The sequence below is a fragment of the Saccoglossus kowalevskii genome, chromosome 16 (assembly GCF_978046115.1).
Source record: "Saccoglossus kowalevskii chromosome 16, keSacKowa6.1, whole genome shotgun sequence".
Classification (NCBI taxonomy): domain Eukaryota; kingdom Metazoa; phylum Hemichordata; class Enteropneusta; family Harrimaniidae; genus Saccoglossus; species Saccoglossus kowalevskii.
Window position 1 is genome coordinate 15,384,134 of NC_140656.1, and position 27,212 is coordinate 15,411,345.

Below are 27,212 nucleotides of genomic sequence, written 5' to 3' on the forward strand. Positions count from 1 at the left end.
TCAATATAGTAAAGACTCGGCAATCAGTAAGCACGAAATGAGCTGGAGCGCCTCGTGGCAGTTGAGTGGTGAAGGTATCCGGGAAGGGGGCATCACTCCTCGGGGCAATACACGAACTAACGGACAGAGAGATATTTCTCCTTTTATTCGAATTATTGCATGCCGCGGTGATTTCTTTGATAAACGTATGTGTACATACGTATTCAACGGGTTGCATTTTTTTGGTAACAAGTTGAAGAACGTAAATCAGTCTTTCACACGAACTAAAGCACGGGCCGCAAGGGTTAACGATATATTCCTAAGTTGACAGACCGCCCTGTTCATGTTACGCTGCTCGACTTCAGCATAGATTATGCAAATGAGGCGGCAAACGACTGAAGTCATTCGTGGGCGGGGATAGCCTTGATGGCCACGTGACCGGCAATTGTGAAGTCGGAACCGCCACAAAGTGAAGTGAGGTTTGATGAGTTACAGCCCGATGAAACGGCAACACTGGAGTACCTCTACGCGAGTACTAGGCAGGGTAATCGGTCACAACTGATTACGGGACAACCTACAACTAAAGTCAAACCGCTATAACAGTCCGGAATTCGGGATCGTGGACGAAAATATGTCCCGTTTGGGGTGTTCTTCGTGGCCAAAATGATACATTATGTGACCGTAACGTTGGTGTTTCTGAGCATGAACGCGCTGGCCAAGGAACTCGCCTTGTTACAAGTCGTACTCTATGAACCACTAGATAATGGTGACTATACCTCACGAAGTTACGAGTTGGAGGCCCACTTCTCACCGGCTGGGGCTAAAATCAGCGCCGAGGGAGACATTGCACAGGTACGTAGGCAACGTTCAATTTGATAAGTTGACCGCGGCATACTTCGTCCTCTTTGCTATGAGGCAAGGAATGAGTTCATCTCGCTGTTTGGAGTGTTAATGTAAAACAGACTGTACGATCATGAGTTGACAATCAACTAGTGGCAACATATTCATGTGAATTAGATATTTAATGTATCACAGAAGTCTTTCCCGTACGTGACAACTCGGCATTAAACCGAGGTTTGGTTTTAACTCCGCGTTCAGTATTTCACATAAACAAGGCCGCAAGACTTGTGAAATTGGAGATTTGTGTACGATTGGTTTTGCCCACGTTAAGTGTTTTGCTTGAGGGTAAACGCTGAACGGACTTGGTATTAGGGACCCTTCAAAAGGTGGATTGCAACTCCTATTTTGGTCGCTGAGGTTTTGCATAAAGTTACATTGGATGAAAAACGGGAGTGCATTAGTCTGTAATAATGGGCAACTCTATCACTGTGTTTTGCCTAGAACACTTAGCCGTGCTTTGTTCTCGCCTAAATGAACACAATAGTGGATCAATATGGGTAGTAAGGCTGTGGCACATTTTTCGGGGTATCATGCATGCTGTTTGTGGCTATTCGGAGCAGCGCACCACCGCAGTGCACGGCGTATTAACGGCACATATGCCCGACCAATTCATCTTGGCAAAAAAAAAGTACTGTATGGCACCGCCTATGAATGCAGCTGAATGTTTCATTGGTAGGATGTTATACTAGTGTTTTTGACCCGTTTTCACAATGCAAACCATAATCCCTCACAGTAGGGTTGCTTTTGTTCGGAGAGCAGCTTTTATCTGGCCATTCAGCGCTCTGATAAGGGCGCTACATTGAAACTGCGTCGAAGCAATGCACGAGTTAAACAGTTACGGCTATTCAGCGTACATTGATACGATGACACCGTGTCGCTACACCAACCAATGCATATTAAATGCAGTATTCACCCTAATTTCCATGCTTATTTTAAAGTCAAACTTCCACATCAAAGAACGAGAACAACGTTGAGATAACCTTAATAAAACTTAATGCTGGCTAAGAAAATCTTTTATATCCTTAGTAAAATTGTTATACATAGTTTCAACAAAATACCTATTTGCTTAAACCAAAATCATTTGAAATTTAATGTGCGCAAAAAATGTCACAGTTACTTATTTAATGCAAATTTTGGAACAAAGTGCAAAAAGTAACAGTGTGTTGATATTTTATAATAATAACCATTATTGATCCCATCCCAAGAAATACTCCACTCAAAAACAATTGAGCTATTTCATTTGAGTTTAATTCTTTTTTTTGCAACTTGTTGCTCAAGTCGTTGTATCTAATGAATACACTAAAACTGCCTGTGCACATGTTTATGAGGTGTCATCTATTCACAGGTCTACTTCGGAATAGTCCACTTAATTTTTAATAGTTTTCTTTCTGTTGTTTACACACTGAATATGTAATTAACATTGGTTTGATGCTAAGATTGTTGACAATGCTGGGTAGTATCATAGAGACGGATTTATTAGCCCTATTTTGACTTCCTTTATTGTGTATTGTTAGTCAGCGTGAAAACTGTGTTGCAGTCGGCAGGAATGCCGTCTTCAAAGAGGTTACATTAAACTAAATATGGAGGGGGTTGATATGGCCTGTAAAGCTAAATGTCAGTGTTGGTTTGACATTTCTTGTAATCCTTTGTGTTTTCTGTTTGTTATGCGGGTGACTTTAAGTCATCTAATCATGTAATCCCACATGTTTGTACATCCATCTTCCATGGAGTCAACATGCTTATCTATATGCTATCTACATCAATACATAGTTGGGGCATGTCATATTTGCCAACTGACATCCAACAAACGAATGGTCCAGAGCGCAGAGTTGGTTGTTATTGTTGTCCGTGTACGTGGGAATTACCCGGAGAGAAAATCATAATAATTTTTTTGCATCGGTATTCAATTAGCTTTTCTTATTTTTTTTATAATCATGGTAATAGTGTGTCAGTTACCTTGGTGCTGCTGAATGAGTACCCATGTGGAGAGATATGTGATGTAACATTGCACGATTGTACATGCAGATATCTGGAAGATAAATTTTTAGTGGATTGAAAATTCAGTTTTCAACTGTCTTAAGTGTTTTTTGGACACATGACAGGTAACATTTCACTCATGTGCACATTTGGCTCAAATTTTGGCACAGTATTAAATAAATTCAAAAATTGACAAAAATGTGGTATATGTCCCTGTAATAATGACTTTAATAATAAGTTTTCATTTAATTATTTTTAATCATTTCTTTAATTTCATTATGTATTCAGACATGCTAAAATATCTTTTTTATTAGCTCCGCTATCGACTTTGTTGAGTGGAGCTTATCATATGAGTGATTTTCCGTCGTCGTCCGTGTCAATGTTTTTCTTTTTCGACTTCTTCTTGAAAACTACAAGCCTAAATGCTTTGATACTTGGTGTATATGTACCTTGAGTAGACCTCTCTTAGGTTTGTTCATTTCATATCTTCAATTCTCTAATTTTGATGAATATTTTTGTCATTTTTGGTAAAAAGTGATATTTTTGACTTCTTGTTAAAAACCGCAAGTGCAACTGCTTTGATATTACATATATAGGTACTACATGTGGATCTCTCTCAGATTTGTTCATTTTGTAATGATATCTTCAATTCTCTAATTTGGGTGAATATTTTTGTCATTTTTGGTAAAAAGTGATATTTTCAACTTCTTGTTAAAAACTGCAAGTCCAATTGCTTTGATATTACATATATAGGTACTACATGTGGACCTCTCTCAGATTTGTTCATTTTGTAATGATATCTTTAATTATCTAATTTTGGTGAATATTTTTGTCATTTTTGGTAAAAAGTGATATTTTCTTCTTGTTAAAAACCACAATCATTTATGGTGAAAAATGATATTTTTGAATTCTTGTTGAAAACAGCAAGTCCCATTGCATTGATACTATACGTATTGTTCATTTTCTAATGATATCTTCTGTTCTTTAATTGAAATGTGCATTGCTAACAGCGGAGGTATCTCAGCCGAGAGGCTGCTTGTTTTCATAGCTATCAATTTCCGTGATTTCACAAAATTTTTCAAGAAAGTCAAAGTAACTCCCTAGGACAACAGTGAACGTCACTGTGAACCCCCAGCATCTCAGTGAAAGTTGCTATCTTCTTGTCCTAAAGATCCCAATACAATTTTGCATTAGAATTCACAATGATTTGGCTCTCACGAAATAACATTATTTAAAATTATATTCAAGAAATACCTTTTACAGCAAGTTTAATGGAGATTTTCCTACTGCACAACTTTAAAATGACTTGTATGATTGTTTTTTTTTTACATTTACAGAAAAAACTACTAGTAACACAAAACTCATAGAGGCATAGACGTATGCCCCTCTAAGGTCTTGCTACTAGTAGGCAGGCAGAGGGAGGGTTTCAGACAAAGTTTGTTGGAAACCAGATGGCATATGTATTAGCTATCTAAATAAAAGCGTAATGAAAACAGTATACTTGCTTAACACTAAAGGTTAAATGATAAATTACCCTGCCCAACCTTGTGCACTGCTTTGCAAGTTTAACATTCTTCCATGGGTTTCACTATGCTGCAATTTAATTAGCAAACAGTATGTAGAGCTGTAACTAGGAGACTCAAGTAATCTATCATTTCTCGGCTTTACACTGATTTTCTCTGCCTGTTTTGGCTGATTGTAGTTTATTTTAAGGTAATTAATTTAGGGTCATTCAAAGGCTGCTTTAAAATGATAGGGCTGGTGATAGAGTTTTTGATTTCCTGTTCTGATTTTTTTCCATTTTTATACCCTCTCCCTCTTTAATGTGTGGTAATACTCGCTTTTCAAAGTAATGAAGTAATTTATGCAGATTTACTGTAAATTACTTTATTCCCACTTGAAATTTATTTTTGTTATTTTTGCTAAAGGGATGAATTGGTGAAAATCTTTTTTTTCTATATTTTACATTGAACTCGTCAATAATAAATGAAAATAAACTTTATACCAAACAGCCAAAATGTATTTTCAAGAAAAATTAATTTAAGCTAAAGTATTTAACAGTAGTTTCAGATAACCCCCTCTACTATTAATGGTTTGTCCTTTAATATCTAAAAGCCAGCATGCAACAAAGTCAAATTACTGATAATTATTTCAGTTGAAAACTGATGCATTTAAATCTCGATGCCAAAATATAAAAAAAAATCTTCGTGTCTGTAAATCATTCCCTAGACACAAAAAAAAAATGCCCAACAGGCCGACAGAAATAAAACACTCAGCCTCAAATATACTTAATTAAAAAATGTGTACCCTAAGGGTTGGAATACAATAATAGACATAGTATGTCATATGGTATGGTTCATACGTTTCTACCTGCGCAATGTCATGATAATGTGCCCATTGGCAAGCTAAAGCATGCCTTTCTAGCGTACCACAGACGTGCCAACTACTTCATTCCCCAGCTCAAAACAATATTCCTTAAAAAAAACGAGAACTGTAATCTGTAATCCAGTACAGGACTCTATGTTTGTTTGTTCTTTGTTTAAAATTCAGCAAGGCTGTGTTACATTGAGGCGTGTCATGGACATGCATCACTAGTTACCAGACCAAATGAGACTTAATAATTAATTGTAAAATATTCAAGCCTCCATATCACTGTATTTTATTATTATCAATTTTAGAATTTGAAGAAGAAAAACAAATACACGTAATTTAGATGAATAATTTGAAAAAAAAACATCAGACTGCTGTATCCGTCCGTGACTATAATTATCAAGACAATCCCAGCAGTTCAATTCAGTCAGGCTAACTCTCTGGGAAAACAAAAATTAACCCGGAATGTTGAAAGTACCGCTGGAAATAAGATTCTGTAATATTCCACTTTGACCCGCAGCGTAAATGCCAGCCGTATTACTCTTGGTGTGTCTGTCACCGAGAACCGAGTCCTGCCATGTAGATTTGTTAAGCGTTTCACTCATACTGTGTAAAGCCATGTACTTTGAAATGATACAGTGATATGTGAACCCCCCACTGAAAACTTCATGTCAGGATACATCGATATGTGAACCCCCCACTGAAGACCTCATGTCAGAGTCACAAATGCACCCCTGCTGTTGACATCTTGTCATGGTCTGCCTCACACTGAGGATAATGTCATGACACCACCACTTTCCATTGTAATTTAACTGTCATCTATTCAGCCTCATTAATACTCATTTACTCTACTACTCCCCAGGTAAGCAGTGCATATTACTCCCTGAGCAGAGTGTATTCATTTACGCCATACTCACTGAGTAAGTGAGCAGTGCATATATATCAGTTACTCACTCACTCACTCACTCACTCACTCACTCACTCACTGAGTTAGCAGTGTTTATATCTATGACATTACTCATTGAGTAGTACATATTTATTTGTTATTACTCACTGAATGAGCAGTGCATATTCAATAGGCCATTACTCACATATTTACCTGTATATATTTATTTATTCCATGACTACTTAGTGAGCAGTGCTGTTTCATTAGGCCTTTACTCACTGAGTGAGCAGTGCTGTTTCATTAGGCCTTTACTCACTGAGTGAGCAGTGCTGTTTCATTAGGCCTTTACTCACTTAGTGAGCAGTGCTGTTTCATTAGGCCTTTACTTACTGAGTGAGCAGTGCTGTTTCATTTGGCCTTTACTTACTGACTGAGTGAGCAGTGCTGTTTCATTAGGCCTTTACTCACTGAATGAGCAGTGCTGTTTCATTAGGCCTTTACTCACTGAGTGAGCAGTGCTGTTTCATTAGGCCTTTACTCACTTAGTGAGCAGTGCTGTTTCATTAGGCCTTTACTTACTGAGTGAGCAGTGCTGTTTCATTAGGCCTTTACTCACTGGGCAGTGCTGTTTCATTAGGCCTTTACTCACTGAGTGAGCAATGCTGTTTCATTAGGCCTTTACTTACTGAGTAGGCAGTGCTGTTTCATTAGGCCTTTACTCACTGAGTGAGCAGTGCTGTTTCATTAGGCCCTTTACTCACTGAGTGAGCAGTGCTGTTTCATTAGGCCTTTACTCACTGGGCAGTGCTGTTTCATTAGGCCTTTACTCACTGAGTGAGCAGTGCTGTTTCATTAGGCCTTTACTCACTTAGTGAGCAGTGCTGTTTCATTAGGCCTTTACTTACTGAGTGAGCAGTGCTGTTTCATTTGGCCTTTACTTACTGACTGAGTGAGCAGTGCTGTTTCATTAGGCCTTTACTCACTGAATGAGCAGTGCTGTTTCATTAGGCCTTTACTCACTGAGTGAGCAGTGCTGTTTCATTAGGCCTTTACTCACTTAGTGAGCAGTGCTGTTTCATTAGGCCTTTACTTACTGAGTGAGCAGTGCTGTTTCATTAGGCCTTTACTCACTGGGCAGTGCTGTTTCATTAGGCCTTTACTCACTGAGTGAGCAGTGCTGTTTCATTAGGCCTTTACTCACTGGGCAGTGCTGTTTCATTAGGCCTTTACTCACTGAGTGAGCAGTGCTGTTTCATTAGGCCTTTACTCACTGAGTGAGCAATGCTGTTTCATTAGGCCTTTACTCACTGAGTGAGCAGTGCTGTTTCATTAGGCCTTTACTCACTTAGTGAGCAGTGCTGTTTCATTAGGCCTTTACTCACTTAGTGAGCAGTGCTGTTTTATTAGGCCTTTACTCACTGAGTGAGCAGTGCATATTTAGGTTATTACAAAGCTAGTGCATATTTATATAACTATTCATGGAGTAAGCTTTGTATATTTTTGTAATTACTGAATTAATACATATTTACATAATTACTCGATGAGTGATTCTATTACTCACACGTATGCTTTTTCATTTACACCATCACTCATTGAGTGAGCTCTATGTTTCTCAATTTTATTACTTACAATAATTTTTAGTTTTTCATATAGATATCCACTCATCAGTTCAATGAAACTATTATGTAGGTGCTTTGGGGTATTCATATTAGCTGACAGGCTTATGTTTAGACACACAACTGTTCTATTTAGTGATTTTGGGTAATTCCCTCAGATGTTTGTAGATTAGCTCCTAGTGATGATTGCATAGTTTCTTTCATTATTTCCCTAATTCTTGTTACCTGCGGAAATTGTTTTGTAAAACATGTTCTAATAGGAGAAAACTGAAAGAAACTTTTGTAGTAGTGCCAAATAATTAATTAAAGGTCAAATTCTGCTTTCTCTGGATTATTCAATTTCCAATCATGTTTTTCTTACATAATTATCATTGTTTATAATCATTTAAATAAAGAATGATAGTATCTTTATTGATTTTGGACTTGCAGACTTGCAGAAGCCCTACAACAACAACACTAGAAATATGGATTTTGCCTTACATAGTTTTACATTTGTAAATAATTTTAAATATCCACGATTTCTAATCCCGCAGCATGAGGAAGTTTTTTCTAAGCTTTTTTAAAATTTTCTTCTCCCTATTATCATAAACATCTTTAATATTGTGAGAGGCAAATTCTGTGGTGGGGGTGGAGATGGTGGGGTGGGGTGGGTTGGTGTCTCATTGATATTGTAGCAGTAAACGTTTCATATGAAGTCATTTTTTTTGTTAAAATTTGTCACAATTAACATTCTTCAATTGTCAACTACAAAATTTGGTTGCAGCTAAGGTAACTCTTTACACTACCATATTTAGTCTATTGAAATCGCAAAAATTGAATTTGTTGAACATTAAAATATAATTCATTGTGATCATAGACATACCTCTGTTAAGTGCATGTGCTACTAATAGAGATAATATGGTACTAAATTACACAGAAGTTTAATTACTGTGAAATCATTTGTTTTAAGTTCACTATTTTGATGTTGTCACTGGGTTTTTTTGTAACAAATTTGGCAGGGAAACTACAAATTCTATTGTTCATGTAAATTTGATTTCGAAAATTTCACTTATCAACGAAAATAGAAAATTAAAAAGCAGTGAATATTTTATCCATTACAGTACCAAATGATGACATAAGATGATTAGTAATGAATAAGAAACATGTTTTTTTAAACACTTTGTTAATTAATTAATTACAAACCATGCTAGTTGAACACTTCATGTTAATTAATTACCAAATGTGACATAACACAAATAAGCAACATGTTAATTAAAACACTTTGTTAATAAATTACCAAATGATGACGTACTGTGGAATACTTTATTTTCGCTGGAGTTAATTTTCGCTGAAAAGGCTTTTTGGGCGTTTTGTATGGAATTTATTTTCACTGATTTCTGATGAGTTTAATGTGAAATATAGGAAAAAAAGTATATTTGCTGGATTTTATTTTCACGGAATCATCACTTCAGCGAAAATAGTGAAAATAAATTCCAAGCGAAAATAAAGTATTCTACAGTAACACAGATAAGCACAATGTTAATTAATCACGTTATGTTAATTAACTACCAAATGACATAACACGGATAAGTGACGAATAAGCCCGATGTTAATTAAACACATTTTGTTAATTACAACACCTTGTATTGTGTACATAGTTACCATGTGACATTTTGTGGCCATTTATAAAAGCAACGACATGTCTAACTATCTGTTGGCAAACTCCATGAAAGCTGGCGAAGCTCTACTGCACTGACAACGATTAAACTTGAACTTGAACGTCTTCAAGCTAAAATGAATTGGGAAATGCATCAACAGGTGATAAGTGCAACCCACATTGTGCTGCCCGAACACTCAGTGCTCTTTTTTTTAGGCCCGAATCAATTCACAGTTATTGTTTATATCACTTCTCATTCTCTGCATATTCAACTTTTCATGAAATACTGTAAAATACTTGGAATTAATTTTCGCTGAAAGAAAGATTCAGTGAAAATAAAATCCTTTTTTCCTATATTTAAAATTCAACTGTTAATTCATTTTTATACATTTGTAGAGTTCTTCCGTCTGAGAATTTTATGTTAGCCTAGACTTTATTCTTTAATCTGGTCTGACCACAAGTTTTGTGACAAACACAAGATACAATTATTGTTTTTCGATGTTTATTTTTTTCAGAAAACTTGAGTAAGCAGCCTCATTAAAATGAATAAGCAGTCTTTTGAACTGTACATGAGGGGAGGATGCCCTTTAATACTATTGTTGCAGTTCTCTCTCATAGTGCAAGATGTTTGTGATAATTGTGTGTACTGATGCGATTCGTTCACAAAGGGTTTTTACTAATTAGAGTAACAAAACAAACAAACCAACAAATTGTACTCTCCTGAATCTTTTGTGTTTATAGACTTGTATTGTCCAAGACAATGACCTTAAGGGTCAACTATTTCCATTTTATGCCTACATTTTCTTCTAGAATCCTGGTGAAATGGACGAGTTTTGTTTTTCGTATACTGTAAACTGATATAATTTCGCAAGGGACGAATTTTCGCAAATTTTGTGAGTCGGTGAAAATCGTTGAATTTTGTAACACTGAAAATACTTTTTTGGGTCCTACAACGATGAGTAACTGTGATTTTGTATTCGCAGATGCCTTACCTTTTCACCAATTCCTATTTTTCATCACAAACTAACAAAATAGTTTATAGATTGCACTTTCCTTCAGACGATTGGGACAAAAATAGCAAATCTTTCTAAGTAAAAATTGAAAATTTACTAAAATTTTGTCTGTTGGCTCCAAAATAAGGATTCATTTCCAGAAAAAAGTGCAGAAAAATCTGGGTGAGAAAAGGTTAAAATTTTGCAATCACAAACATTTCTAGCATAAATTACTGTAAAATACTTAATTTTTGCTGAAGGGATGATTCCAGAGAATATACCCTCTTTCCTATATTTTACATTCAACTCATCAAAAATCAGTGAAAATAAATTCCATACAAAACACTCAAAAAGTCTTTTCAGCGAAAATTAATTCCAGCTAAAATAAAGTATTTCACAGTTTACGATAGTTTCTCCCTCAGTCTGCTGCTAACAGCTATGCTGTGACTGATACCGGCAATTATGTATTTACTGTCAGTTGAACAATGGGGTCATATAAATCTTTGGAATCAAACAATGGCATTGTGGGATACCACTGTCTGCTGATTCATTTGTTCTTGGTTGATGTAATGATTGCGTTTGTCACCAAACGTATGGTCAGACCAGATTAAAGAAAACAGTCTAGGCTTACATCATAATCTCAGACGAAAGAGCTCTACAAATGTATGAAAATGCAATTAACAGTTTTTGTTATATTGTTTTTCATTCTCTAGATATTTTCATCAGTATTACATAAAAAGTTGAATATTCAGAGAAGTGATATAAACAAAAACTGTGAATTGATTCTACTTCATTTGTAGAGCTCTTTCATCTATGAGCATTATGTTGTTTGTGGGATTTCTCCTATAGGTATTCTCATGGTCCATCCTGTGTATGACTTTGACAGTCACCTCAGGGTTTATGTCATGCACACTGTGGTCGAACTCTCCAATGGATATATTTGATACACCTCTGTTTTTTTCATCATGGACACTGTGGCCCGTTTGTCCAATAGATGCCTTTGATACACACTACTGTTTTTACGCTGTGGTCCGTCTGTCCACTGTATAACTTTAATGAGGAATGTTGACGTGTATGGTCTTGGTGATACCAAGATATTTGACTCAAACGTAAAGAACACTGTGTGGGTGCTAGCGTCCAAGTTGCTTTGAAATCTAGTTCTGTACATAAAGTAGATAAAAGATGTGCAATAAATATAGTAGAGATCTTTAAAAATGACTGATTCTTACTTTATGAACTTAGAATGTGCGACACCCACTCCAGCCGTGAATGAGATCAGTTCATTAATATGCATATTATCTAAGTACACAGATCATTGTATTCAATTTAATATAGCAAGCCACACAATGGTAGCCATTTTAACTTCTAAACTCTGAGCCCACCACATACAAAAGACAGCGACCTCACTTTTTAATTAATTCGCTATAAACACATATAATTACACGTCTTGCATTGAATAGAAAAAGAAACGCTTTTCCTTACAAAGAAACGTGCTATGTTTCCACGAGTCCTTAGAGTATTACTGCAACAAAGTACTATCATGGTAATAATGGGACCATTATCATGCTAATGATATGCAAATTACCCTCAAGTAATCTATTTACCACAGGTACCCATAGGAGAACAATGTGCTCTTTCAGTCTCTAAATCGTGCCGATACATGTAACCAGATGTGTTTGTAGGACTTAACACTGCCTACAGGAAGCCGGCTTCTCGCTACCGATTTGTTTGATCGGCTTTTGTGTCGGTCAATAGCTATTAATGGTGGAAATAATATGAAGTATCTCACCTGCCCCAGTTCAGTCGTGGTATAATTACCGAAGCCAACCGCGAGCTCACGTACGGGAACGGATTGCATTAGTGTCATGTAAATATATAATCTGATATGAGGCAATCATGCAAATGTTAAAATAAGATAGAGAAGCGTTCCCATGTAAAGGATGCAATTATGTTTTTTATTTTGAGATATTTTGTCCAAAAGATTGCATGTATACTTTCCAGTACTGTGTATGCAAGGTAATCCTGGGTACTTATTCCGTCCCAACTGTGTCTTTATAACTTTGTATCCGCAAGGGATTAAATCCTCATCACTCATCTCCACTTCAGCTTCAACCAACAATTAACCTGGTATTTTATATCCTCAATTCTTATCATATAATGATTATTTCTCGATAAATATCAACAGGCTTTTTTTTTTTTAATAGATTTTTAACCATTCAGTGGTAAATGTTCCTAACGAGAATTAGTAACTTCTCTTTTAGAATAATTTGAAAATAAAATTATCTATTTTGGTAATCTTTCGAAAACTATTTATCCGCAATTTTTTAGTTAAAATAACTAGATCAGTTCATGTTTCTGTTTTAGTTGTAAGGTAAATAATGAGTATTCCCGCCACGTACTTTTCACTTATTGTAGGAGTGTCGGCTTTCACATTCATAGTAAGTCATTGATAGAACACTTGTAGTATGTGTGCATGTGTGTGTTCTTGCACGTAGTGACCACCGCTGTGTTCATCAAACCCTCTAAATGAATTCCAATTATCCAATTAATTAAATATTGGGATTTAAAACACTTAATTAGACTCGGCTTAATTCTTCTCTGAAATAAGCGGTAGATTTTAAATGATTACTTTGTCATCAGAGATTGCTTTTACTGTAATCTGCTTTTAGATCTTTGAATATTGGAAAGTGTACGTTAATTAGAAAAAGTAAATGTGATCTCTGGGGTCAAACTGAGGTATTTCCCTCAATGATCCATCTATTTGCCTTTCATTAGTGCCCTCTGCAAAAATATTCTTTAAAAATCAAGCGTTTCTGTCATTTTTGAACCAGAACTCAGTTGTGTATGAGCAGATTTGGCTTCTAACTTGGTACATACTTTGGACATGATGGTATCTTAATGCATATCATTTTGTTTTTTTCAGATCAGATTCAAAATGGCCGACTGGTGGCCATTTTGTTTTAACATTTCATGTTTTTTGTTACAAATTATCCTCAGAACCTCTATTTCATTTTAAGGAATCTGTAATTTGAAAGTACCATCCAAAATTCCATCAAATCTATTACCTAATTTAGTTGTGTAATTATCTATGATTGGTTATTTTTGCTCATAAATGGATCTTGATTTTTATTTTTTTACTTATTTCAGTCTTTGCCTCCAATATATCCTCAGCACACAGGAGTTTATTTCTATGCTACCTTTGATCTCAGTCTCCTTATTAACAATGGTTCCACTGAGGGACCATCATTCAGGTCAAGTTGGAGACTAGTCTAAGAAAAGATACAATGTGAATTGTCAATTACTTTATAACACATTGTCATTCAGGCAAATAGTTGTGCATAATGTAGATAAACTTAAAGATGTTAAGTAAAGTACAATGATCCAGATAAATTAAGGGGTTGATCTTTATCAACGTTTGGGGGGGGGGGGCATTGTAAAAGAACTATGCAAATTATTTGTTTCGCTTCGAGGTAAATTTTGTTTCAGGATGTTGGTGCAATAAAAATTGTTTAATTTTATAAACGTAATTTGTTTTTGGTTATTTTTTCCCCCCAAATATGCCACCCCTCCTAGGTAATAATGGTCAATCCCTAATTGTTTGTGCTGTACCAGAGTTCATCCTGCTCTTATTATTGGCTGATGGATAGAATTGACAGAAAACATATTTGTATTTATCCTAATGTTGAGATTGTACCAATAGTGTTGAATTATTGACTTGTGCGTAGACACGCGCAAACTTAGAACAGTAAGAAAATGTCAAATCTGTGAATAGTTATTGTGTGATGCACCTAAACTATTGACCCTTCGCTATGGCTCCGCAGTCAGAATTTTACCAATGAGAGAGCTGATGCGTTTTGTAATTGTTGAATGACCACCTCTCCATACAGAACGCTGTCTGCCTCCATTTGGCAAAAATGTGCATTTAGTTATCAATGTATCAAACATTGGAGGACATAAGGTGGTAACAAACAGACAAACAGGCTCACTGAATTACCATCTGTCTATTTAAGATATAATCTCTGTTTTATTAAAAAAAACAAAATTCCTGAGAAATCAAAAATTGGTGATAACATCAGTGTATGTTGCAGATTACCAAAACCAGGTTGTTTCAGGTGGAATTATAGTGAACTGGTTGTTTAAATTGTGACCAATTTATGGAAGAGTCAAAGTGGTTATTCCTTATGATTATAATAAAGTTGCTGATATTGTTACGTTTGGGCTGAATATTAATTATAATAATTATTATAGTGTACACAATAACATGTATGGTTGATATTTATTTAAGCACCAACGAGTAGAAAATCTGGTAATTTAGGATTGTAACAGGATTAAGAGCAGGTGTCAATATTTCTCGAACATATTCAATTTCGATCATCACCAGACCAGTTGATTTCCCCCTCCCAAAGATATCCATGGTCCCTTCCTATTGACCAGGTGATCAACACCCCTCCTCTTCTTGAATACCTGCTCGTGTCAGCTCCCCATGTCATCTCAAGATGTACTGAGTCCATCATGGTATTGTTGATTTTCCTGTCAGGTCAAACCACGTCGGCGGTACTTTTCCCATTTAAGTGCATAAAGTCAGTATAAAAACTAATTTTGTTTTTTCTTTCTTTATTTTTCGCAGATGCACCCTCTGGGTTTATGTAATAACAGCGATGATGATAAACTGTTCGACTACGGTTGGGTGGGTGTAGTCAAACTTGACTCGCCTTTATTAGAACCACGCCCTTGCTTAACTGTCTTCGGAAAAGTAAGTTTGAATTTAATAATTATTCATCACAAAGTTTTGTTGGCAGTATCTATAATTCTTTGCATTTATTTATCTAATTTTGGACTGAATAGAAAATCTGTGTCATAAGGTCATGTGCATGCATCCCCTCCAAAGGTCACCCATTCTAGCACTTTGAGGTGGGGGTGGGAACCAGTTAAGAAAGAAAGAAAAGTTTTTGATTATAATTCCAAATGCTGTTCCAATTGTAGTTTCAAAACAGTTAATATATTGGATAATATTGCTGTTATAAGACTTCAGTACCCCCAGAAAGTACCAGGATGTGTAAACCTTTAGGGTTCATACATAAGTACCAGGATGTATAACCTTTAGGGGTCATGCATAAGTACCAGGATGTGTAACCTTTAGGGGTCATGCATAAGTACCAGGATGTATATCCTTTAGGGGTCATGCATAAGTACCAGGATGTATAACCTTTAGGGTTCATGCATAAGTACCAGGATGTGTAACCTTTAGGGTTCATGCATCAATACCAGGATGTATAACCTTTAGGGGTCATGCATAAGTACCAGGATGTATAACCTTTAACCTTTAGGGTTCATGCATAAGTACTAGGATGTGTGACCTTTAGGCTAATTACATGTTTATCACAAACAGTTATAGAAGTGATCACAAGCATAAAAAATTAAAATTAACTGAAATGAACTTATGCAAATCAGTGAAGATGGCAGAATTTTGTATCAGTGGAAATTTTCTTGGGGATTCAACGACACTGAGTCTCGGTTGCTTTCGCATTTTTCTCATTTTGACGATTCAAGAGCATTCACGGAGACAAATCTTCGTAATATCCATGTTTAAAAGACCTCTGTGAAATGTTCACTGTTAAAATTGGTTACAGAATTCTGGATAAAAGGTCCTGGTTTCATACCATACCTCTCATGGTTTCCAACCAACAACAATTGCAGGAGAGTATGCTGACAAACATTTCAGTAAATTTGCTTAGTTTGTTTGGGGTCAATGACCAAACATGGCCGCATTGCTTTTACTCGCATGTATGTGTCACCCAGCTCTTCAGCTTAAAAACTGCTCTGTAAGTTTTGGAGCAAACTTAACTAAAATAATATTCAAATCTATTTTACTATTTTTACTTATTTTACCAGATGAATTATTTAAGGTTATTAAGGTTGTACTTACATTGCTCTGTAAAGCTCAAGGTTTGGGTAAATGTCCTAATATTTACTGAATCAATCCCTATCACCTCCCTGTTTAGTGGAGTGGACTATTCCGAGAGTCACCATCTTTTTTCTGAAGTATTTAATCATTACTTCTGTTTTCAATCTTGTCTGATAAATTTTTTCTTGACTTCCAAAATAACAAAAAAGTTATTTTTCCACTGATTCTCTGTGCTGGCTAAAATTCATTTTATCACCCGTGTCCAAGTTCATATCTGGCTTCTGGTACAGTTGAGCTTGCCTGATGTGCCTCCTAGTCAGAACTGCTAGTCAGTTCATTCTGCTTTTGAATACTGAAATGGTTATCACTATCAACCAAGTAAAGAAAAGTTACCAACTATTGTGTTCAATCTGGTTATGAATATATAATTAGTCATAAAACGGCAATGCTTATCCAGTAGAGAAGTTACCAACTCTGTGTTTCAACCTATTTGTAGTGTGGAATGCGTGAAGGTCGGCCTCCAATTTCAAACAGTTACCCTTACAATCCTAACCACAAAGCTAAACTTACATACTCATGTTTGAAATGAGTCTAGTATAGAATGCCTCACATCCGTCCGGTCGGCAATATCCAACTTAATTACAAATATAATGACTTTGATTTATAAATTGATAATGTATAGAATCTGTTTAAGCATTAAGAAAGATTTGACCTTAGTGGCTTTTATCATGGCATCTTTGGTAAAATGCATTGGTATTTTAATGTAGCTATTTTGTATGTTTAGCCATGTAGAAGTAACAAAAGGCATTTGTATGAAGCGATTCTACAGCCTATCAATAGCCTGTACCAACATTACTTCATGACAAGGGCAATAACCAACTTAGTTAGTGTACTGGCCCATGATGCCGATGTGAGTCGGCAGTCTAAGCAGTGTTCAATGCCTGTGGTCAACTTTGTTAATTCTTCTCTACAACTGTTGCGTGTGTCGATGTGTTGTTACAACAGCTGCTTTAGATTACTGTAAGCTGCTGCAATTTTGCCAGCAAATTTTTCAGGAGATAGTGAAAACTACGGTTTACAGTATTCAGATGGGTTAGTTGAAATTAAATACAAAAATTTGGTTTGTTGTTACATTGTATTTTATTCATACAATTCCTTGTAGTGATGGGGCTCTGCCTGATAAGTCATGTGATATGTCAGTTACAACGGATTTTTTCTCTTCTCGGTGGAAACAAACATTTTCTCGTACATAAATCTGATATTTATTGTTACTGAATACGTTTTTCTTAATGGTTATTTCTGTGGTCCATACTTTTTGAAATTCTTCATCACAATAAAATGTTGTTACATGCATTAGATTGTACATGAAGCATTGACTTTAGGTATTGGATAGATTGGTCCCAACATTTGTCACCAGTTACCTAGAAGACTGGTCTTAACATTCAATTGTCACTAGGTAGTGGACAGACTGGTCTCAACATTCTATTGTCACTCGGTATTGGACCGACTGGTCTCGACATTCCATTGTCACTAGGTATTGGACAGACTGGTCTCAACATTCTATTGTCACTAGGTATTGGACAGACTGGTCTCAACATTCTATTGTCACTAGGTATTGGACAGACTGGTCTCAACATTCTATTGTCACTAGGTATTGGACAGACTGGTCCCAACATTCTATTGTCACTAGGTATTGGACAGACTGGTCCCAACATTCTATTGTCACTAGGTATTGGACAGACTGGTCTCAACATTCCATTGTCACTCGGTATTGGACAGACTGGTCTCAACATTCCATTGTCACTAGGTATTGGACAGACTGGTCTCAACATTCTATTGTCACTCAGTATTGGACAGACTGGTCTCAACATTCTATTGTCACAAGGTATTGGACAGACTGGTCTCAACATTCCATTGTCACTAGGTATTGGACAGACTGGTCTCAACATTCTATTGTCACTCGATATTGGACAGGCTGGTCTCAACATTCCATTGTCACTAGGTATTGGACAGACTGGTCTCAACATTCCATTGTCACTAGGTATTGGACAGACTGGTCTCAACATTCCATTGTCACTAGGTATTGGACAGACTTGTCTCAACATTCCATTGTCACTAGGTATTGGACAGACTGGTCTCAACATTCCATTGTCACTAGGTATTGGACAGACTGGTCTCAACATTCCATTGTCACTAGGTATTGGACAGACTGGTCTCAACATTCCATTGTCACTAGGTATTGGACAGACTGGTCTCAACATTCCATTGTCACTAGGTAATGGACAGACTGGTCTCAACATTCCATTGTCACTAGGTATTGGACAGACTGGTCTCAACATTCTATTGTCACAAGGTATTGGACAGACTGGTCTCAACATTCCATTGTCACTAGGTATTGGACAGACTGGTCTCAACATTCTATTGTCACTAGGTATTGGACGGACTGGTCTCAACATTCTATTATCACTAGGTATTGGACAGACTGGTCCCAACATTCTATTTTCACAAGATATCACACCAGATTGGCAATGAATTAGGTCACGTACCAATCAAATGTTCTGTTACAGGTCGTTTTTTGAATAAGGTATGGTGTAATTGGTTGATAAATCCTAATAGAGAATTGCTGCATGATTGGGATTTGTATAGGTAGTTAGGTGACATAAACAAATGACCAGAATAAAAAATGGCCAGCACCTTTCTCTCTAAATCGTCTTTTAATCTAATTAGTCCAGCTTAAATTCTGTTATTTCCCAATTTAGCCAAAAAAGTAGCATGATTAATTGTTCTACTGCCAGTACTTATCTTCATTTCCATTTAAGTCGAGAGTGTCTGACTGAACCACATCCTGCCATGTTGATCATACTGGGAGCATTATCTGAAAATTAAGTCTCCTACAAAAGTTGTGATAACATTTTGACTGCTATCAGTTAAATTACTTAATATGGAAGTGGTATCAGTTTGCTTCATCCCCATTATTTCCTGCAGTCTCAGATTTCAGGAATTAAATAAAAATAAATATTTACAGTTTTTAAATCACTGTAGTGTCTGAATGCGAACCATATCTCATCTGATCTGGGTAAAGAGCCTCTACTCTTAATCCATATATCAAATTTTGGTACCAAGTCTAAGTACCATATTTTCTCCATTAGAAGCACATCTCCTCATTAAACCATCAGTTACTTTTATTGTATCCTAGATTGTTAAAATATTTACATAAGCGCATACCCTAGTGATAGAGTAAACAGCTGGAAATAATTGATGCGGAATCCCTAGAAACGCATTTCTTGTAGTCTTCATCAATTTTAATATCATTTCGAACCAAATTGATGTATACTGTTTGTCATCAAAATAACCTCAAAAGTGAAATGTGATAAATTGAGTTTACCAAAAAACTTGAGTAAATTTTTTGAATGCCAATTTTTGTTTTTGTCATCTTTCATAAAAAAAAATGCATTTTTTTCTTATTTTTTAAAGAATTTTGATCATAACCTATAGCCTTTGCGAAATTATGTGCATTCGTTCTAAAATTCATAATAAAATTGTATAAAAATTCATAGAAATGTGATAAGTGATGTTGGCGAAAAAATATTGGTAGTTATTTTGTAAATTGTGGAATATCATATTGAAGATGAAGTCTCAATAATATTGTTTCTTGCGGTGCAGTAGTTCACAAAATATTATAATTTCTTTTTTAGCAAACAAATTTTCACATGAAATAATAATTTTAATATTGAAACGTTTTAAATTATATTTGGCTTACCTAAACTAGCATCTAATCTGTGGGCAGATTATCCCCAGCTTGAAAACTGTCAAGCTGTGCTTAAATCCATTATCAAGTTTTTGGCAGTTAAATTATTATTTTTAGATAACATGTGTCAAATTTCAGTGATCACTGATAAAATTTATAAATCGTCAATTCAATATGGGGTTAATTATCTTATAAGCAACTTATTGTAAAATCATTAAGTATTCACTGGGTTTTAAAATCACTGTTTCTGATGAGTGAAATTTGTTAAATCGTTGTGAATATGTACACTTACTGTAGAACTCATTTTTTTCAGGAAAATTTGTGGAATTTACCTCTAGTGATTTAATACTGTAATGAAATTTATTTTCAGTGAAGTGATGAATCTGTGAGAATAACATCTGATGCAAACACCTTTTCTAGAATTTATATTCAACTTCTCAAAAATCAGTATAAATAAACCTTATACAAAACAGCAACAATTAATTCCAGCTACTATAAAGTGTTTTACAGTATCAAAACAGTGAAATTAAAATCCAGTGAAATTGATGCTTTTACAGTAATTCTAATAATATTTAGCCACTGTTGCTACTAGTCTTATCCTTATTATTTTAATTTTTACCCTAATTACAATATTTGTTCAATTTCTATAAAAGCTATTAGTAATTACCAACACTGACGCGTGCATGATAACACTATCGCCAGTCCAGGGAGGGAGGACAAAAAAACAAGCGATAATGGGTCGGGCAATGCGATTGAAAATTGCCGAGCAGACGCCGACATGGTTTAATCAGTCACTACATAGTATACCGACTGATATCACAAAGAGTTGATGACAGTCGACTAGTCATCCATCATTTAACAAATGTAAATCATCCGTTATTCACTAATGCAAACATATTGTACTATTTCGTGATATTTAAATGCCTATACGTTTCTTTCGTGTTGTTAAATAAATGTACACATAAACAAAGTCAACTTTTGTCAACATTCACAAATTCTAAATCCTCATAATTTTTTTCATGATTTTTCCAAAATATTGATCCAGACTTGTAGCCAATAAAAAGTTGAATTTATTTGATCCAAAATGACCAAAAGAAATGTAAAAACATACATACAAAATTGGCAAAATGTAAAATTTTGTTGAGAAGAATTATCAAAGGGTTAAAGGGTGGTACTTTAAAAAAACAGTTATTTCAAAGATTTGCTCTATCATAAATTGCTCAATTTGAACACGTTTGACTATTTATATGCACACACATTCTGAACGAATTGACTGGTGTCAGACGTAACCGAACAGGATATGACACGCATTATAAACAATTGTGGTATTAATTATCAGCAGTTTAAAAATATAAAGAAATTTAAGTATTTTTTATTGTTTTAATTTTAAATTTTCTATTCTGACATTATTTTTATTTTCAGGCAAAACGTGCTATTCTGAGAGGTGCTACAGCCGTTATCTTTGATATTACTGATGATCCATCCGCCGCCGAACAGGTATGACTAATGTATCTAATTGATGCGTTGCTGTTGGCGATTTTGATGTCATAGTGTGTATTACTGTCTGGGGACCAAATTGCAAAACAAATGTACACAAATTACTACAATGCAAATAAAATGAAATGAATGCAGACTATTACTACGATATACTACATGTGAATGTAGAAACTCAATTCAGAATTGATCACGAGAATTCTACTAATGGAACATAGTCAGATTATTCAGATAAACACCATATTTCCTGTTTTAGTTGTGCATGCACTTCAGTAAATGACAGAGATGTGTTAATTTTATGTGAAATTTTATTCGAGATAGGCATCTAATAGAGTAAACATGGTAGTGACAAAATTTATTAGTGATTTAGAGGTACCGACAGTGAAAGACCTGGTAGAGTGATTGGCTTACACTGTCTTATTATGTTGCAGTTGAACAAATTAGGAGCTGAGAAACCCCTGGATCGTCCAATTATAATAATTCGAGGTGAATCGGCTTTTACGTTGATGAACATCGTTAGTAAACAACGCGTAGCTAGAGCCAGGATTCAGTATACAGTACCGTCTCTCAGTTCGCAGGTTTGTATATTTCTGTTCATACCACTTTGTGTGTGTAGGGTCTATGGTGTAGCTATTGAAATAAAAGTCTACTGTAGTGACCCAGATGTTAGTTCACCTGGTATGCAATTTAATGCAATGCATTGTAATCTGTAATCTAGACTGTGTGTGCAGTCACCTGACTAATAATTGCTTAGATGTGTATCACATAAAATGTTTACGTTCAATTTTGTCTCTGAAATTTTCTCGATTTTTTGCATTATTTTTCCGAGCACAATATAATATTGTACTTTATATTGTTTATATTTATACTGTTCATGTGATATTTTATTGGACATCTTGAAATATAGTTTATATACTGTAGAATACTTTATTTTCGCTTGGAATTTATTTTCGCTGAAGTCAGACCAATCAGAGTGCAGCTTGTTTGTTGATAGATTTGTTTTGACTTATCAAATTCTGTCTTGTATTGACTAAACTGGTAATTGGCATTGACATAAAATATACTTGAGCTAACCTCAAGATATAACCATATTTGACTAATTATGTAGAAATAATAGTATAGTCTTGCTCTTCTCAGTTACGCCAAACACCAAATTGACCTGCAAAATGATTCACTTGTTGAGTAGAAGGGGGTGACATCAAGAAATCTACAATAAACAAATTTCCTGTTTAGACAAGTTTAATTTAATTATTTTTCTGTGCCTTGACTCTAAATGCAGCATTATTTTTTTTTTTTTTTTCAGAGACGGAATTCCAATGAGTATTTTAATATGGGAATTTTTATGGCGTTTTTTGTCTTGATTTCAATAATATGTTTATTACTTTTATTAAAAATAAAATGGAAACAGAGGCGGAAACAGGTGAGTTAATCTGGAAATAAATAAATACTACTTTATTTTACCAGCAGTGTGTGTAACATTATGTGATTGTTTATTGATATACTTTGTTAATCTGACAAAACTTAATAATTTTACTTATGATTTAAAAATCATTAGATTTTATTTAGTAGCCATGATATGAATAGATGTCCATCCCCCACATCTTTTGTTGCTAAGTACTGAATGCTCATCTTGTTTCATCACAGACATCATTAACGAGACTAGCTGAATACGCCGTATCCAAAATGGAAACTAGAAAATTTAGAAAGTCTGAATTGCGGATGAGCGGGAGCCTTTCAAATTACAGCCGCGAGAGCTGGAGTATAAACTCGGATTCTTATATCTGTGCTATATGTTTGGAACAATTCAAAGACGGTGATGTAAGTTTTTTTTTTGTCTCGCTTGTTCGTGAATGTTATAGAGTTTAAGTGCGAGGGCAAATATTTGCCGAGAATAAGCGTCCTTTGTCACGGACTGGTCAGCTTTCTGATTGATGAACGCATGGCCTAAATTTGGGTATATTTTTAGCCACCTTTCCTTTGGTGATATGGTGTAGGGATACATTGATACAAAGGCAAGGTATTATCAGTTTTGCTATGTTTTGTTATGCAACACAGTGTATGCGTAAAATTGACTACTGAGGTCGTGACCTTCATTGCTTCACTTCAATTATTCAGTGAGAATTTTGGTGGTGATCTCAAATATTGATTGACAAGCAGTTGCTAGCGGCAACCAAAAAGTCCTTCGAGATACTGTGTAACACTGGTGTTTTGTCTGTGTACCTTTCATTGTGAGTGTCAAAGAAAAGTCGTGTATTCAAACAGTATTCAGGTATAATAATGCACAAGTATTCATTAATGACTTTTGACTTTTTAGAAGTGTTGTACTACGTGTGTGTGTGTGTGTGTGTGTGTGTGTGGCCTCTGGGAGCTGGGAATTTCAACAGATGAGGTCAAGGGTGGATTATTATGCAAACATAATTTGTAAATTTGCATAAATAGATGCGTTTTAATTAAAAAGGTCATTTATGAATATTTTAACACACGAGTGCTCCAAATACAACTGTCACTTAATTATTTATAAATTTTCACATTTTAATGAAATTTTCTTTTAAAAACCTAACAAGGTAGATTTCCCATCAACAATAATAATAGCACTCCACCAATTAAACAAAAGGATTAAAAGCACGAGTTGTACAAAAAAAAAAATGCTGTGAAAATTCCGTTGGCTGATAAATGAAAACAAAATGGAATGTAGTACCTCCTTGAGTATATGGAAATTAGCCCATACACTTGACCTTACAGCTTTTGAATACACTGACAAATGTATGTACATACAGGAGTGGTTTATTTGGGGCATGCAGTAATCTCCCTTGACTTAGGGGGCATGAAGTAATCTCCCCTGACTTGGGGGGCATGAAATAATCTTCCCTGCCTTTGGGGCATGAAGTAATCGCCCCTACCTTGGGGAGGGGAGATCAATCGCCCCTACCTTGAGGGTATGATAGTAATCTCTCCCTGCCTTTGGAGACATTAAGTAATCTTCCCCTGCCTTAGAGGGGGCATGAAGTAATCTTTCTTGCCTTGGAGGGTCATGACGTAACCTTCCCTGTTTTGGGGATTGATGTAATGTACAACACTTTAAATCGACACAATGCACAAATCTAAATTTATAGCTTAGATGTCGTCAATCAAATTTTGTGAAAATATACTTTCTTTTAAATCAGACACATCTTGAATAAAATAACATGCTAGCTGAAAAGACATGTTCTAAAGGCTTGGGGTGATTTTCATTAATTTTGTAATGCATTATATTACCATATATCAGGAAAAATGACTGTACCCCCCCCCCCCCTCCTCCTGGTCATACACACATGCTATCAATGTGTATATTTTGATGAGAGCCTTACAGTCACTGTCTGTGTACTGTGTCTGCCATCGGCTATACCACCATGTGGACGTGGTGTATTGCTTAATTACATTGGTTAATTATTACCAACTTGAAGTGTCTTGTTTCATTTTTGTCCTTAGGAATTACGGGTTGTGTCTTGTTCCCATGAATTCCATAGACACTGCGTAGATCCCTGGTTAATCAAGAACAGGACGTGTCCTTTGTGCCTTCATAACATAATAGGTAAGTCTAAACCTTTCTGTTTGATATTTGGAAAAAGTTGTTTATTGTTTTGTTTAATTTTCTTATAGTATCAATTTATTGCTCGTTATTAATGTTTTTGAGGGAAAAAAATTCCAACTTGGTGCTTAAAAATGATACTGAATATATGCATCTCATTATTGGTCAGGATACCATAGTTACCATATCAAGGGCTTTACTAAACTTTGAAATGTGATCTAAGTCTGTCGCAATCATTGAAAAATTACTATAGATATTAATAATTCATTAGTTAACATATAATTGAACTTGAAATACTGTTCTAATCATCATTGATTAATAATGTTTCCTCGAATAAATGTTTGTTTGTTTATTATTTCAGAGTATCCCTCCACTGCTAGTGCCTTATCAGCAAACGAGGCTGGGTCACAACATTCTGGTGGGTCCCACCGAAGAAGTTTTTTTAATCTCAGGTTACCAAGGCGACAACAGTCTTCTTCAAGATCCATGTCTTCTGCAAATGCTATACAAGGGACTAATATTGTGTGTGCCTCAAGAAACAATAATGAAACGAACGTTAGAGACCAGGATTTTATCAGACGCCATCCATTGAATCTAAATAATGACCGAACTGCGTCAGCGTGCTGTCGAAATGATTTACCAAACAGAAATTGGAATTACTGTCCACATGTGATTTCAGCCAACCACAGACAATGTCACACACGCTCTTACTATGATCACCATGGCAACTGGCTCCGACACCAGCAGGAACCGATGGTGATTGATGAATATCAGCACCGAATAGTTCCGGTCATTGTGCAGGTTCGTAAACCGACGGATGCTTGCTCTAGTGGATATGATGCAAGTGTGAGTAATAATATGGATGCTTCGTCATCGTCAAGTAGTTTGTCAGCACCTTGGTGCGAGGAAACGACAACCACAGACCCAGGTAGTAATCAAAGTGTCTACGGCAGCTCGTCAACATTTCGCAGCGATCCACACAGCGTTGATGCGTTAGTTTATTCTCGAAGAACTTCAGATCCTGAAGGCAGGTACATATCTAACTCCATGGAGAATCTCTCGGCAGCGCGGTTAACGCCCACGTGTATGCTCCGCAACAATAAACCATACGTATCTGCAAAAATTAAGGAAAATAATGGCATGACGGCTAGTCATTCTACAGACAGCATTACAAACTGTGAAAAGAAGCCATGTGAGCTTCCTTCTAACTTAAATCTCAGGCATACATTTACAAGTACGGGCCAGTGTATGGCTTGTACGCAGTTGCTACGGCTACCAGACAGTATCCACATTAAGCAAGAACAATTAGGAGCAAAGCGGAAAAAAGAGGAGTGCCATAAGGAAAGTAGAAATGTCACCAAGGTGAAAAAAGGAACGAGAAAGTCTTCTCAAGTACGAAATCATTCTACATCTTCCAAGGGACGTGTTCGATGTCAAACTTCTAGAAATAATTGTTATTCAGGTTCCCGGCCAACATCACTTATGCAGTCACTTGTGCTTTATACGAACCAAGACGGTGAGTCTACGCATATATTATCCATAGTTAATTTCATATTTCAATAGTCAATCGGTTTTCAAATCTACATTTTAATAAATTACTAAATGGAAGACAAATAAATTCTATTTTCAAATTAATTTGTCAAAATTGATCAGAGCAGCCGCTTCGCTGCGATCTATTGAAAGTAAACCTCTAAGACCCGTTGGATTTGTTTTATTTGTACAGTGATGAGTGACCAATAGCATTTGTCATGATAATAAATCTTACTAAAAATAAAACTGACTTAGCATAGTACCTTATTCACTGCCTGAAACTGGTCAAATGCTGAAAACATATGCAGGCTGTTTTGTGCCAGCCAGCTGGCTGATTGCATTGCATTATGGGTAGTACCATATTTGCTTTATTAGAATCACAAATAAAAGTGCATATAAACCGAAAAATTGCATTTGTTGAAAACTAAATTATTATCATATTACTTATTTCGACCATAGAAACACCTTTGTATTTTACGTAAGAGCATGTGCTACACTAATAGAGCAAATATCGTACTGGTTTGCACGTCTGGCTTGTAACGTGGGATACGGCTAACTACTTACGCTTCAATTATCCGTATCTAATTGGTTAATCTATACGATTCCAAATT

The 27,212-nt window shown here is 35.6% G+C and overlaps 1 protein-coding gene across 1 annotated transcript in view; it reads left to right on the top strand.

The window, feature by feature from the left end:
• The first annotated feature begins 438 nt into the window (after nucleotides 1–438).
• LOC100376149 (uncharacterized) overlaps nucleotides 439–27,212 on the top strand; it is a 29,767-nt gene continuing 2,993 nt past the window's right edge. Inside the window, exons 1-8 of the mRNA XM_002730834.4 lie at nucleotides 439–831; nucleotides 14,984–15,109; nucleotides 21,432–21,506; nucleotides 21,935–22,081; nucleotides 22,807–22,923; nucleotides 23,148–23,321; nucleotides 24,972–25,074; nucleotides 25,433–26,587. Of these exons, the coding sequence (XP_002730880.1) occupies nucleotides 643–831; nucleotides 14,984–15,109; nucleotides 21,432–21,506; nucleotides 21,935–22,081; nucleotides 22,807–22,923; nucleotides 23,148–23,321; nucleotides 24,972–25,074; nucleotides 25,433–26,587 (2,086 nt within the window). The 5' untranslated portion in view covers nucleotides 439–642. The remainder of the gene's footprint in view (nucleotides 832–14,983; nucleotides 15,110–21,431; nucleotides 21,507–21,934; nucleotides 22,082–22,806; nucleotides 22,924–23,147; nucleotides 23,322–24,971; nucleotides 25,075–25,432; nucleotides 26,588–27,212) is intronic.